The sequence below is a fragment of the Cebus imitator genome, unplaced genomic scaffold (genome assembly GCF_001604975.1).
Source record: "Cebus imitator isolate Cc_AM_T3 unplaced genomic scaffold, Cebus_imitator-1.0 Scaffold77, whole genome shotgun sequence".
Lineage (NCBI taxonomy): Eukaryota > Metazoa > Chordata > Mammalia > Primates > Cebidae > Cebus > Cebus imitator.
In genome coordinates, this window is record NW_016107392.1 from 6,481,140 (window position 1) to 6,497,277 (window position 16,138).

The 16,138-nt window shown below is 41.1% G+C and overlaps 1 protein-coding gene across 3 annotated transcripts in view; it reads right to left on the reverse strand.

Annotated features, from left to right (window-relative positions):
* Window positions 1–1,222: 1,222 nt before the first annotated feature.
* The window catches only part of CDKL4 (cyclin dependent kinase like 4), a 55,138-nt gene continuing 40,222 nt past the window's right edge, over window positions 1,223–16,138 (reverse strand). For 2 of the 3 annotated variants that reach the window (XM_017532584.2, XM_017532585.2), the window contains 4 exons: window positions 14,332–14,414; window positions 11,267–11,323; window positions 5,621–5,755; window positions 1,223–2,834 (listed from right to left, as the gene is read on the reverse strand). In XM_017532584.2, the coding sequence (XP_017388073.1) occupies window positions 2,733–2,834; window positions 5,621–5,755; window positions 11,267–11,323; window positions 14,332–14,414 (377 nt within the window). In that variant the 3' untranslated portion in view covers window positions 1,223–2,732. Of the gene's footprint in view, window positions 2,835–4,982; window positions 5,196–5,620; window positions 5,756–11,266; window positions 11,324–14,331; window positions 14,415–16,138 lie in introns of those variants that run through there. The other variant, XM_037740013.1, reaches the window with a different exon arrangement.

Genomic DNA, 16,138 nt, shown 5'->3' on the forward strand with positions numbered 1-16,138 from the left:
GGGGTTTCACCATGTTGACCAGGATGGTCTCGATCTCTTGACCTCATGATCCACCCACCTCGGCCTCCCAAAGTGCTGGGATTACAGGCTTGAGCCACCGCGCCCGGCCACTGAATTAATTTTTTAATGTAAGCAAAAATAAGGGAAGACAGTCACCCTACCATCCCTGCCAAAAACTTCGTTGTTATTTGAAACACAATTACAAGCAAAATGGGCAATGGAATGCTGTCTTGTTTTCTGCATGTGTATATCATATTTTATATGTGTGTATACATATGTATATGCATAAATATGCTATCTATACAGATATATAATATATATATTATATATTTATAATATATATATTATATATTTATAATACATATGTATTATATATTATATATATATATATATTTAGGAGAGCTAGAGCAGTATGAGTGGTTTGGTAACAAGAAGGCTTAAATGAAAAACATTATGAAAGCTAAAAATACATCGTTCAGCAAAGTTGCCTTTTATCTTTCATTTCTCATTTCCTTTGCACCCGTGGTATCATCCTATTACAAATGAAGGAAACTGGCTGGATGTGGTGCCTTGGGAGGCCAAGACAGAGAGATTGCTTGAGCCCAGGAGTTTGAGATCAGCCTGGGAAAAGTAGCAAGACCTTTCCTTTACAAAAAATTAGATGGGCATGGTGGCATGTAGTCCCAATTACTTGAGAGGCTGAGGCAGGAGGATTGTTTGAGCCGGGAGGTCGAGTGTGCAGTGAGCCATGATTGTGCCACTCCAGCCTTGGTGACAGAGTGAGACACTGTCTCAAAAAGAAAAAAATAAAGTAAGAAACACACAAATCTGAAAAGGCACATTCCTGATAACAGGATGAAAATAAGAAGGCCTTAACAGCTTATATTTACACTAAAAATGTAAAATGGCCAGATCAGATCAGCTCACTTAAAAAGTCCTTCCTGGCTAGGTGTGGTGGCTCATGCCTGCAATCCCAGCACTTTGGGAGGCTGAGAGGTGAGAGGATCACTTGAGCTCAGGAGTTAATCAATCAGCCTGGGCAACATAACAAGACCTTGTCTCTAAAAAAAAAAAATTAAAAATTAGCCAGGTGTGGTGGCTTCCACTGCAGTCCAAGCCACAGGCTGAGGTGGGTGGATTGCTTGAGCTGAGGAGGTGGAGGTTGCAGTGAACTGTGATTGTGCCACTGTACTGCAGCCTGGGTGACAGCAAGAACCTGTCTAAAAAAAAAAAAAAAATCCTTCCTGTGAACAAGAAACTATTGTTTAGATGTCATAATTCCTTATTAAATGGATGCTTCTACATAACTGAATGAGATTCTCTGGGAGATTACATGTTTCTAAGTGCAGAAGACTTTCAGAAATAAACGTAAGATGTTATCATGTTTCTTCAATTATAATATATCCTTAACTCGTGGTGCCGGACACAGAAAATTTCTGGAATAATGTGTATTTGCAAAATTTGACAATATTCAGGTATGTATGCCAGACACGGGAGCAGAAATTAGTTAATAAAATACTCTTAATTTTTCCTGATATCACTGATTGTGCCTTTTTGTCTAGCAGTGATAGCCCTGTGCTGTTATTTTATATGAGTTCCTCGTTAGCAAACTAAAAGTACTTTCAAATATTCTGCATTATTTTTGATATCCAGGATAAAAGTCATCTACTATGGTGCTGCAAAATTTATAATTTTAAGTATATATTTACAAATATACGTGTATATACATATGTCAAGTTTAGTTGGGAAAATACCCCATAGTAAATTCAGCTCAGCTATTGAGAGGTTTGCTTTGCTTTGTTGTTTTGTAAGAGATATAAAGTGATATTAACTGAAAGATAATCTTCCTGCTCTTGTGTTTACAAACCAACCTGATTATGATGCACCCACTAATTTTTAGGCTGCACAATTTCATAGAGGCTATGGATGCAAATGTATGCAAGAGAGTACTGGCAATGAGCTATTTAGATAACACACCAGGAGGATCGGTTTGGGTCCTGAGATGACTTAGCCAGGAGGAGAAAAGAATAAGGAATGGCGATATAGCAAAGAATGGCAGCCAATTATCCGAGAGCGTTACTGATTCCTTGTCATTGGTCCACTGTTTGCTATGTATTGGAATTCGTAATTTTCTCTAGCTACCTTTAAAAATAGAATCATCAATGCCTCATGAGACAAAGTAGAGCCTGCTGTGGAATCTAGAGATAAAGCTGAATGACCTTTCAAGGTTCCCTTTCCAAACCAATATAAAAACAAAGAATAAGATACCAGCATTACTCAACAGACCTGGTTACAATAAGTATGAATTACAATGCAGGAACATATGTCATTTCTTACACAAACAGTGAGGCAGGCTATTGGATATTGCTTTAAGATATTATGTGGTCAGCTGAAGCAAGATGACACATGCAAATCTTTTTCATAAATCAAAGTATAATCTCACAAATTCTCCATATAAATAGCCTCAGGAGGGGCTGCTCTGATGAAATTGAAAATATCTCCTCCATATGTGCAGTTTTAGGCTTTATAACATTTAAAGAAAATATTCTAAAAGATAACATTGGCATGTAAAAAGCAAGGGGAAAGGAATCAGCAATGATCAGAGCAAAACAATTCTAGAAGGCATCTTAATTTTCATATGGCTCATTTGCATTTGAAACACTGAGAATTCCTATCTCACTTGTACCAAATGTGTACATATTAAATTACTTTGCACTTGAAAGAACATTTTCCTAAATGTTTGGAAGATGATCAAATTTTAACTGGAGGACTTGTTTTCTTCCATCAGGTGTGGGGGAGATGTGGCTTCCTGGTATGAGAGGCAACAGTTGATTCTAATGGCAGAAGAAGACAAAAATAAGAAAGTAAATTGAAAACAATTCCTATTTGTACAGTTTGATTTAAAGATGATAAGACAAGTGGATACTTACGGTACAAAGATGTCAAAAAACATCAATTTTAAAAGTAAGTAGGGTTACCTTTCAAAAATTGTGATTCTCTGATACCTGAAAATTAGGTTCTATTACTTATTCTAGGATTCCCATGGATATACTATTATTTATTTCAGTATACTTAATCTGAGTGTCTAGTCAATGTTTAAAAGGTAGATGCCCATCAGCTACTATACAATAATTCCAGGAGACTACATTGTATCCATCTCAAAAAAAAAATATTTTCTTTTGAGACACCGTTTCATTCTGTTGCCCAGGCTGGAGTGCATGGTGCAATCTCAGCTCACTGCAACTGCCGCCTCCCGGATTCAAGTGATTCTTGTGCCTCAGCCTCCCAAGTAGCCGGGAATACAAGTGTGAGCCACCATGTCCAGCTAATTTTTGTATTTTGGTAAAGACAGAGTTTCACCATGTTGGCCAGGTAGGTCTTGAACTCCTGACCTCAGGTGATCCACCTGCCTCAGTCTCCCAAAATGCTGGGATTATAGGCATGGGCCACCCACCTGGCCTCAAATTTTTTAATAGCTAGGATATTGGCAGAACAGCAAAGAAAAACAAAAACCTCTTTATTATCAACTTTAAACATTAGTCTTAAGGAAACCACAATGAATGAAAAGACTTTTTCTGTAACATTTATTTTCTGATATGGTAAAATGTCTAGGATTCAGGTGTGTCTTCTGAAAGCAAACCAGAACTTGAAAGGCACCCCTGTCTTTCTCTTGGCCTGGCTCCCTGGGCACCTCACTTGAAGGAGAGAGCTGGCCTCATGGTGGGTGCTACAGTGGAGCCCACCATGCAGAGGTGGATAGGATGCAGTTCACAGAGCATGGAGAACATGACCTGATCTCTGTAAATAAGATTCTCTAGATGTATGCTGCCCTTTGTGCTTCTTTCCTTTTGTTGCCTCTGGGCCTTTTGGAAGGCCTTGTTTACAGTCCCTGATGTGTATCAGCTGGGGCTACAGGCATTGAAGGAAAGGGTAACACAGCTGTAAACCCAAGCAGAGAGCTGGAGGTGTGAAGGGAGAGCAGCACCCAACCCCCTTGAGGCAAGGCAAGCTCCATGACAGATCCCCAGGTAGACATGATTAGGGGGACCAGGAGGCCAGCCGGGGCAGCCGACACTGTGCACCCTCCCAGGCCAGTGAGGGGGAAATCCAGTGAAACTTTATTTATTTATTTATTTATCTATTTTTGAGATGAAGTCTTGCTCTGTTGCCCAGGCTGGAGATTGCAGGCTCACTGCAAACTCTGCCTCCCGGTTTCAAGCGATTCTTCTGCCTCAGTCTCCCAAGTAGCTGGGTTACCGGCGCTCACCTTCATACCCGGCTAATTTTTGTATTTTTAGAAGAGACAGGGTTTGGCCATGTTGACCAAGCTGGTCTAGAACTCCTGACCTAAATTAATTCACCCACCTTGGCCTCCCAAAGTGCTGGGATTACAGGCGTGAGCCACCGCTCACTGCCTGAGATGTTTTTAACAGGACAATGTCCTTTTATACACAATTCGCACTCTTTCAAATTGCTGCGTCAGCAATCCTGATTTAAATTATTATTATTTTTGTTATTTAAGTATAAGCTGCATTGGGCTTGATATGCAAACACTTAACGGTAAAAGATAAAATGGTCCATGTAATCAAAATATGGATATCTAGAGATTTTGGATACACAGCAATGATTTAACATTTCATCTTCTTGGTAAGTTTGATTTTTCTCTGTAAACAAACTTCTATTTTAACTCTTAAAAAGTTGGAAAAAAACAACACTTTCTTCCTTTATGGAAAGCATGCTAATGAGAAGACAAATGATTGAAAATTAAATTGAAGATGAAAGATTAAGCAAATGCAAAATGTGAAAATTGCTAGCCTCTGATAAATTGAAAATTACCAACTTGGTTTATTATTAGGCAATGTTCATCTACTTATTTATTTGAACAGTATTAAGTACCTTCTATGTGTCAGATATTGTTTTAGGTGTTGGGTTTGCCAGGTGAGGAAAAGCCCTGAACCAAAAGAAACCCATTTCCATGGAGTTTACGTTTTAACTTCAAAGTTTTCTGAAAGCAAGTGAAGGACAGTCACCTGATAAACTGCAGAATTAATGTTTGTCGTTAACAGTCACCGTACTGTTCGCAATATTGGCACACTGGATAGAATTTGGTTCCCAGATGTCTGGGTTTCATTCCTTTGTGCCTGGCAGAGCTTGATTTTGAGAAAAAGCCTAGGAAAGGCAGACTTATGTGCCTGCTGTGGGTGAAAAGATGGAAGAGTCAGGTTACCTTTATTGCACATCTGGAGGCTACAGAAAGGTACTTGGATTCCTTTGTAATGCTGGCAAAACTCAGTCCTGTTGTAAACAGGGTTTTATTGTATGTAGCTGTTATATTAGGAGTATACAATCTCATGGGTGGTATATCCAATCACAGCAGCCAAAGAGTTGTGTAACGATTTGATTCAAGTGTGTTTGGAATAAGATTTTGCAATCATCTTGATATTTTCATTGTTGTATGGTTTTATTACATCAATTACCAATATTTGTTAAGCTAGACTAATATAACTACACCATACAAAGGAAAGGTCTTGCTGTCCACCTTGTCTCAGTTTGAAAGGTAGACAAATGAAAACAAAAAAGGAATTATTTTTATAGCACTTTAACTTTTGAGTGGAAGTACCTGCTGGCGTCTTCTGTTTCTTCCCTCATTACGTGCTTTTCTTTTAATTTGGTCCTCGCAAAAAGAATCAAAGTAGGAGCTCTCTAGGAGTTGGGAACAGGTTAATCTGTCATCTGGATTCATCTTCAGACACCCCTTTGGAGGAAGAGAATAGCAAAGAAGATATTAAGGGAGGGGCTTATTTTGTTACAGTGCCCACAAACTGAATAATAACTTGTTAGGATAAATATGAGTTTAGAAAATCTTCAAGTTTGTATATTATCAAGTAGTTGGTGCTTTATAATAGCTAGGATTGCTCTTCTTTTGCCACTTCCAAGTCTTTTGAGGACAGAATGAATAGACAATGTCTCTCCAAAAGAGGCCACCTGAGGTCCGGTGTTCCCACCAATGACACTTAAAAATCACTATGGAAAACAAATCATTTGTAGCAGTCTGCAGAGTGTAGTCCCTGGATTAAAAACATCAGCCTTGCAGGAACTTGCTAGAAATGCAAATTCTTGGGTCCTACACCCCACCTGCCAAGTGGAATTGAAGCAGTGGAGGTGGGGCCCGGCAGTTTGTGTTTAACAAGCCCTCTGGGTGATTCTGATGCCCATATGCTCAGGTTTGAGAACCTCTGGGTTAAGGAGATGGCTGAGGAAGTGAGAACCTCAGTCAATGAGAATGAACCTAAAACAAGGAGAAATGGACTACATATTCATTTAAGAATAACTACAGGTAGGCAGGGTGTGGTGGCTCACGCCTATAATCCTAGCACTTTGGGAAGCCAAGGTGGGTGGATCACGAGGTCAGGAATTTGAGACCAGCCTGGCCAAGACGGTGAAACCCTGTCTCTACTAAAAATACAAAAATTAGCTGGGCACGGTGGCAGGTGCCTGTAATCCCAGCTACTCAGGAGGCTGAGGCAGGAGAATCGCTTGAACCTGGGACGTCAAGGTGGCAGTGTGCCGAGATCGTGCCACTGCATTCTAGCCTGGGTGACAGAGCAAGACTCTGTATTAAAAAAAAACTTCAGTCATTATGACCCTTCTGTATTTGAGACCATTAAAAGCCTCTAGGTCTGCTTCTGAGACTGGGGAGGAGTATCACAGCAGAGGGCTCAGTGGGGCACCTAATACAAAGAGGTTTTCTCTGAGAAACACTGATATTCCAGCCAGAGAGTAGGACTTTGTCCATCAATAAAGACAGATTATGATCCATAAACAGCAGCTTTAAGCCAGACCTGGTGGCTCATGCCTGTAATCCCAGCACTTTGGGAGGCCAGAAGTTTAGAACAGTCTGGGCAACATAGTGAGACCCCATCTCTCCCTTATTTTCATTTTTAAAAAGAGCAGCTTTACAACACCCAGGCACAGACGACCTGACAATTCTTCCCTTCTATCCATAAGAGAGAAATAAGGGTCACCACCATCACAAACATTTGAGGCATTCTCAAGCCCAGACAATTGCGTTACCTGAGGCTGCCTCAGCTGGGACTACCCTGTAGTGTCTGTTCCTCCCTGACCCCAACTGACCTCAGTTCTCTGAGATCCCCAAGCTGCCTGCCCCTAAGTAGTATCACCTGGCCCTTGGCAAGGGCTCTGATTAGTCCTGTTCTTCAAGAAACAATTCTGCTCAGCAAAACTAGACTCACCTGTTCCTCCATGTCTACTGCCTGCTCCAAGCTGATGACCCCTAATTAATGACCCAAGCCATACATCAACTCCAGCTGCTGCTGGAAAAGCAGTCTCCTCAAACCCTAATACTGTCAGGGCTATCACCAGGACAGAAAAACTTTTTTTCGTTTTTGCAATAAAGTCTTGTTCTGTCACCCAGGCTGGAGTGCAGTGGCATGACCTTGGCTCACTGCAAACTCCACTTCCCGGGTTTGAGCGATTCTCATGCCTCAGCCTCCAAATAGCTGGAATTACACGCGTGTGCAACCATGCTGGGTACATTTTTGTATTTTCAGTAGAGACGAGTTTCACCATGTTGGCCAGGCTGTTCTCAAACTCCTTATCTCAAGTGATGTTCCCGCCTCAGCCTCCCAGTGCTGGGATTATAGGCGTGAGCCACTGCACCCAGCCAGAAAGACTATTTTGAATACAAACTGTGATAGTCTCTATTTCTTTAGCACTCCATTCTGGCTTTTGCTTCCGTTGTTCCATTAAAGTGGCTTTTTTTTTTCTTTGAGACAGAGTCTCGCTCTGTTGCCCAGGCTGTAGTGCAATGGTGCAATCTCGGCTCACTGCAACCTCCTAGGTGCAAGCAATTTTCTACCTCAGCCTCCCCAGTAGCTGGGATTACAGGCATTACAGTTTTTAGTAGAGATGAGGTTTCACCATCTTGGCCAGGGTGGTGTTAAACTCCTGACTTTGTGATTCACCCACCTAGGTCTCCCAAAGTGCTGGGATTACAGGCATGAGCCACTGTGCCTGGCCTCTTGTTATTAATACCTCTGGCCTCTACTTCCATATCCTTCAACCCATTATGTATTTTGAATTGTCTTCTGTCTCAAGAGTATTAGACACTTCTGAGCAAGCCCTCCTTCTTAAAACTTTCTTTCTCTTTGGCTTCTCTAATCTCTCACTTTCCTTCCTCTTCCCTCCTGGCTACTCCCTTTCAAACCAGCCTTTGCTAGTTTACCTTCTTCTCCTCTATGGTTGGATAAATTCCTCAAGGCCAAATCCTAGTCACCCCTTTTTTTTCTCATCTCTTCTTGGTTTCTAGGTGATCTCTTGGCTGCCTATGGATTCAATTATCAAAGTTAACCAGAGATGTCCACATCTACAATTCCGTTCCAGACCTCCCCTATGAACTCCAGACCTGCGGGTGCAACTGCTAACTTAACATCTGTCTCAAGGTCACTGTTAAGGGTTGAGTGTGGCACCCCAAAAACATATATATTGAAGTTCTAACTCCCAGCACCTCAGAATGTTCCCTTGTATGGAAATAAGGTCTTTGCAGATGTAATTAGTGAAGGTCATAACGGTGCAGGGTAGACTCCCTAATCCAATTACAATTGGTTTCCTTATATGAAAAGGGAAGATGGTTAGACAGACACACAGAGAGAATGCCATGCTATGATGGACGCAGAAAGTGGAGTTACATTACCACAAGTCAACAAATGCTTGGGGCTACCAGAAGCTGGAATTGGCAAGGAAAGACCCTCGCCAAGAGTTTTCAGAGAAAGCCCAGACCTGCCAAGACCTGAGAAACCAATACAGGTACTGTACCCTTGCCAACTCTTCTACTTTACTCCCCAGATAGCAGTTATAATTAAGTCCTATTGGTTTTCCTTTCAAATATATCTTGAATTTATTCATGTTTATTTTTTTTCAGAGATGAGGTTTCACTGTCGCCCAGGCTGCAGTGCAGTGGCACAATCATGGCTCACTGCAGCCTTCAACTCCTGGGCTCAAAGCAAACCTCCTGCCTTAGCCTCCCAAGTAGCTGGGAATACAGGCAAGTGCCACCATGTCTGGATAATTTTTATTTATTTTTTATGTTTTGTAGAGACAGGGTCTGACTTTTTTGTCCAGACTGATCTCAAACACCTGGGCTTGAGCGATTCTCCCGCCTTAGACTCCCAAAGTGCTAAGATTATACGCATGAGCCACCATGCCCAGCCTCATTCATGTTTTTATATGAGCTTTCAAAACTAGTGAAATCTAGTCCATCACTAAACACCTATGAATTTTCATTTTAAAGAACATTTTTAGACTCTTAGAAGACGCTGCTAATGCTAAGCTCTCCATGGAGTCTGAGCTGGAAATTTGTACTGCTTGACTAATTCTGGAGCATTGAGATGAGCTGAGTAAGAACTGAGGCTTCTGAGTCCTTGCTTTCCTGGATTAATAATTTTCTGTATATCAAGAAGCTGATGAATTATCAGAGGTGTTCTCTGTAGAACACCTAACCAGAAGATGTCTTGAAGATAGGAGATGAGAAATCAGAACTGTAAAGTCCAAGTCAGGATTCTTTTCTTAAATCCAAACTTCAAATTTCACAGAAAATGCTCTAATCAAATTTCCAGTAGTCTATACGCTTACTTCTTGATGACCAGATTAAGCTGATACAGTGGTAGGATAGTCATGACTACAGAAATAAATGAGTAATAAATAAGAAAGACTGTGCTCATGGTCTCATTTTAAACCTTATGAATAGAACACGAAAGACCTGCCATAGATTGGCCACTGCATGCCACCACTCTCCTTGGCTCTGCCATTGGCCAATACGCCATTCACCTGAGTAGTTCCCTGCATAGGTTATGATTCCATCCCATGGGATGAACACCAGTTATGGTAGCCAGTTATTTATTTGCTGTTAAAGATATCTCAATTGCAAAGAATTAAAGTCTTCTTTCATCTAACATGGGGCAGGAGTCCACAAGATAGGGTTTGGCTCATGAAACAGCACAGTCCTTAATGCACTTAGAAGATTCTTGAGTTTTAGGTTGATACTTATGGGTCTAAATAAAATAGTTGAGTAACAAACCTAGCTTCATCTAAAACCTTAGGCAGCCAACAAGGGCTCTTCATCTTTGGAGATCAGGACAGGGAACTTGTCCTACATCTTGCAGTTTTCATGCCCCAGAGTTGCTTTCCAGGGAACCACAGGTTCTGGCTTCCATCTGAGAATTGGTTGAGTTTGCAGTGCATGATGCCTCCCTCTTCTCTTGGAGGTTTTGCTAAATTGCAGGTGGGTTAGAACAACTTTTCAAGAACAAGGTCGGGGAATTGGACTTCTAGATAGGGCCTGCTGAGTGCTGGGTGAAGGCAGGTCTGGGCAGTAAGATAGGGCAGATGGCAGCTGAAGTCTGGTGAAGCAATGGTATGAGGAGTCTGAGAGCACAGGGGTATGGGGTTCTGACTCTCAGGAGGACCCAGGTTGAGGTCAGTGAGAACTCAGCAAAGCAATTCAGCACTCTGGTTAGCAACATGACAGTGACAAGCGCTTGCACAAAGGCTGGTCTACAAAGTTGACTACAGGTCATCCAAATGGCCCCACCATCTAGATCAGATGAGTCTCAAACTGAGCAGTTTATCATAATCATAAAAGGGCATGTTTAAAGATACACATGCCAAGGTCCCACTCATGAAAATTCTCCTTCTGAATCTGAGGCTAGATACTGGAATCCGTATTTTTCAAAAGCTCCCAGGCCATTCTGATGAGTAGCCACATTTGGAAGACACTGCTGTAGACAGAACTTAATTGATTGTTAAAGATAGATACCCCCTCTGGTATCCTCATACCCATTGTCCAATGGGCTTTTGGTATGCATGATAGATGGCAGGGTCACACACCTTCTGGTGTGGCCCCATTTGGTCAAACATGAATGGCAGACTAGTCTTAGGTAAGTTTCTTCTGCTTTTTATTTGAATCTGTCCTTTTGACCATCTCTCTTGGGCCCAGTACAGGAGTTAGGTCTGGTATCTGCATGGCTCTGATTTTGCTTCATCTACTAATGTTAATGGATATGTTAGAACAATTACTCCTTAAACCACTGATATTCCTTTAACTGGAATGATTTGACAGTTCTTTATCATTTTTAATGACTACATCCTATGTTGGCATCATTTAACCCACTGTCCACCCCCTTCCAAATTACCAGCTTCAGTCATTACAATTTGTAGGTAATAAGAGTTAGAATTGATGCTTAAGTACCTTCATGAAGTTCAGAGCCACAGTATGAGCATCTGAAAACTTTTCCTCAAGAGTTTCCTAGAAAACAAAGTTAAAACATTCACTATTACATAACAACAAGGTAATATGTGTGTATGTGTATGTGTTTGTGTATGTGTGTGTATATTTAGTGGCAGGGTCTCCCTCTGTCCCTCAGGCTGAAGTACAGTGGCATGATAATAGCTTACGCTAACCTTGAACTCCTGAGCTCAAGAGATTTTTCCACGTCAGCCTCCTGAGTGGCTAGGACTACAGGTGGGTATCATCACACCCAGCTAATTTTTAAATTTTTTGTAGAGATGGGGTCTTGCTAAGTTGTATGAGCTGGTCTCAAACTTCTGGGCCTCAAGTGACTCTCCTGTCTCAGTCTCCCAAAGTGCTGGGATTATAGGGATGAACCACCTCACCTAGCCTATATTTTGAGTATATTAGTAATGCCAACACTTTAAGGAAAGACTCTCTAGTAGGTTGAATAATTCATTTTTGATTTTTTTTAAAAACTATGCTTTTATATAATTGTATATTGTAAAGATCTGAAATACATAAAACTGAAGTTATTTTCTTAATTTCACAATGTCTGGCAGTTGATGCTGGGTAAATGTGGGTCCCGAACACTCCCATCTGAAATCCTACAACAGTATTATAATATCTGTGCCTGATCTACTTCTAAGGATGTTTTTGAGTATTCATGAAAATACACTGGACTACATGCATAAGGGCACTACAGAAATCAAAAGAATGAAAAACACAACATTCAGAATGATGAGGAAAGAAGGGGATGGAGATGCTTGAAAGATAACAGTGGGAATCTACTTCTTTAACTGGGCAGCAGACACTAAAGTTTGTTGTAGTTTATTCTTTAAACACGTTACATAAATATTCCTTTGCAACATTTAACCTTGCAGTTCCACCTTGAACCTTGTCTTACATTTGTTAAAGGTTTTAACAAATACAATAAAAAAGGAAACCAGTATATAAATCAAGATATTATATGAAATAATTGATTTTAAATGAACAGGGTATCTAGAGATGGTTGGGACTATTTGGACCTCAAGTTATTTGGACAGTTCACACCTGTCATAGATCACAATCTGCCTTCTCAGACTTTTCCCCATCCCCACATGGCTCTGACTCCAGCACAGCTGGAGTGCAGACACATGATTTTCCTGACAGTTTTTTCTTGTATAGGCAGATTCTGGACGAAATGGAGCTTTAAAGAGCATAGGCTGAACTTAGGTAACACACACAGGAAGTCAGTGTCTACAGAGAGCAAGAGAGAGAGTCAAGTGGTCATTGATATGTTTTCAAATAAAGGCAAAGACCATTGCAAGAGTAGAGAGATGATCCCTGTGATTTGGTGTTTAATGAGTACAATGGGGATCATTTTGTTAAATAACCTTCCATGTGAAAATATACATTGAGAAAAAAGCTTTTGATTGATTTGAGCTTTGTTTTACAAGCCGAACAAAATTCAAATGCATTTTTTTCTTAAAAAATAAGACTGGCCAGGTGCAGTGGCTCATGCCTGTAATCCCAGCGCTTTGGGAGGCTGAGGCAGGTGGATCATTTGAGGTCAGCAGTTCGAGACCAGCCTGCCCAACATGGTGAAACCCTGTCTCTACTAAAAATACAAAAAATAGCTGGGTGTGGTGGTACACACCTGTAATCCTGGCTGCTCGGGAGGCTGAGGCAGGTGAATTGCTTGAACCCAGGAGGCAGAGGTTGCAGTGAGCCGAGATCATGCCACTCTACTCCAGCACTCCAACCTGGGCAACAGTGTGAGACTCTATCTCTTTTTTTTTTTTTAGAGACGGAGTTTCACTCATGTTACCCAGGCTGGAGTGCAATGGCGCGATCTCGGCTCACCGCAACCTCCGCCTCCTGGGTTCAGGCAATTCTCCTGCCTCAGCCTCCTGAGTAGCTGAAATTACAGGCAGGTGCCACCATGCCCAGCTAATTTTTTGTAGTTTTAGTAGAGATGGGGTTTCACCATGTTGACCAGGATGGTCTCGATCTGTTGACCTCGTGATCCACCCGCCTCGGCCTCCCAAAGTGCTGGGATTACAGGCTTGAGCCACCGCGCCCAGCCCCGAGACTCTATCTCTTAAAAAAAAATAAATAAATATCTAAAGTCTTTTAAATAAACATCCACTCCTGCTCTAAAATAAATAAATAAATAAGTAAAATAAGACTACTGTAAGTACTGTTTATGAGAATATAATTATTTTAGGGAAAATTATCCTAAGGCTTTGACCAATGGATCAAAAGTATGTAGTATCTGAAATAATAAATATACTTTCACTTTAAATTTAGCATTAATTTTTGAATAGATAAGACAATTAAACATTGAAAGTATTTTTCCTGGCTCATTGTAATGTAGTTTTTATATAGTTTCTTTGATATGTGTGATATGTGTGATTTGGCTCTGTGTCCCCACGCAAATCTAATCTCAAATTACAGTCCCCATGTGTCCAGGGAGGGAGTGATTGGATCATGAGGGGGGTTCCCCCATGCTGTTCTTGTGAGTGATTGTAAGGGAGTTCTCACAAGATCTGATGGTTTTAAAAGTGGCAGTTTTCCCTTGTGCCCTCACCTATCTCTCCGCTGCCTTGTGAAGAAGGTGCCTGCTTCCACTTCCTCCATGATTGTAAATTTCCTGAGGCCTCCCAAGCCATGCAGAACTGGGAGTCAATTAAACCTCTTTCCTTTATAAATTACCCAGTCTTAGGGAAGTTCTTTACAGCAGTGTGAAAATAGACTAATCCACTGTGTCAGTATTTCACAAGGAAAACAAGCCAAAAACAAATATTAAAAAAGAAACAGTCCAGGCATGGTGGCTCATATGAGTAATTCCAGCGCTTGGGGAGGCTGAGGTGGGAGGACCACTTGAGCCTCAGAGGTTGAGGCTGTAGTGAGCCATGATCTTGACATGGCACTCCAGCCTTGGTGACAGAGTGAGACATCATCTCAAAATAAATAAGAAACAACTACCATTGTAAAGAAAGCAGCAACACAAGTAATAAAATGTTCAAAATAGAGCAGTTTACCATGTCTTCTGGTTCAGGTATACTGATGCCATGGAAAAACTGGTTACTTTTAAAGATTGATTGATGTCTTGGGATTAATTTTCCTGTAAAATATAAACCACATAATTCATTGTAAATTTGGCAAGGAATAATCAAGTGTTTAAATGGTTAATGCCTGAAGGCCAGGTGTGGTAGCTCAGGTGTGGTAATCCTAGCACTTTGGAAGGCCAAGGCGGGCAGGTCCCTTGATGTCAGGAGTTCAAGATGAGCCTCGTCAATGTGGCGAAACCCCATGTCTACTAAAAATACAAAAATCAGCCAGGTGAGGTGGTATGTGCCTAATCCCAGCTACTCAGGAGGCTGAGGCAGGAGAATTTCTTGAACCTGGGAGGCAGAGGTTGCAGTGAGCTGAGATCATGCCACTGCACTCCAGCCTGGGTGACAGAGCAAGACTCCATCTCAAAAAAAAGAAAGGGGTGGGGGTGGTTAATGCCTGAAGTGCAGGTGTGAAAGAAATATTGTGTCTGATTATTCCCTCCAGAGATGGGAGGAATGGGATCCTGCAGATATATGCCTTCTCAGGTAAGGCCAGTTCTCCCAAACCAGTCTCTTTGTCATGTGTGGTTTGGTCACCATTCAGCCTCCACCAAAAGACAAGGTGAGATAATGGTACTCATCACAATGGTCTTTGCACACATTATCTCATTTAATCTCATAAATTAGATTTTATAAGACTTTATCTCATAATCTCACAACAATAGTTATTTTATTTTTTGAGATAGGGTATCTCTCTGTTGCCAAGGCTGGAGTGCAGTGGCACAATCATGGCTCATTTCAGCCTTGATCTCCCAGGCTCAAGCCACCCTTCCACTTCAGCCTCCCAAGTAGCCGGGGCTACAGGCATGTGCTACCACATCCAGCTAATTTTTAAAATTTTTTTGTAGGTATGGGGTCTGCCTATGTTGCCCAAGCTGGAGTAGTTGCTGTTTTAAATCCCCACTGTACCAATGACAAAAATGAGGCTCAGAGAAATTTAATAACTTGTCCAACATCACACAGTAACTGACAGACCCAGGATTTAAACTCAGGTTTGTAATGTAAATTTCCAGAATCTTTTTAGGGAATCAATCAGACAAAATGTGGCCTGTAGTGGTACTCTACCCCACATTTTTCATGCTGCAGAATTCTCCAGAATGTGTTGGAACTGAACAGGGAACTGTCCAGCAGCCATGCTGCCAGGAGAGCCTATGGGAGGTAATTAACAAATGCTTATCTTGTGTGTAGAGTATCACTTTCTTTGCATCCATGCTGTTGGCATGAAGCTGTGGCTCACCTTTTGGGTTATGCTGACACATAATGTAAGCTCACAAAAGAAACCCTTCGAGTCCCATATTCCTATTCTGCACTTAACTGGCTATATGACGTCGGGCCAATCACAGAAGCTCCCTAAGCCTCTGTTTCCTCATTTATAACACAGGCACAATTAAAAATGTTGTAACTTCCTTAACAGGTTTTTCTTAAGACTGAAAAAGATGATGCATATGAAAGTAATTTGTAAATTCTTATGTACTGTACAAAGAAGATGTGTTAACGTTATTCTAAACTCCAGCAGCCACTCCTAATCAGGAAGTAAAATCAGACTCTTAAGCTCTAGGGCAGAGGTCTGCCAAACTATGACCTGCAGGTCAAATCTGGCCTAATGCCTGTTTCTGTACAGCTTGTAACCTCAGAATTCAGAATTGGTTTTACATTTTTATGCAGTTTTTTTTTTTTTTTTTTTTTTTTTTTTTTTTTTTTTTTTTTTTTTTTTTTTTTTTTTTTTTTTTTT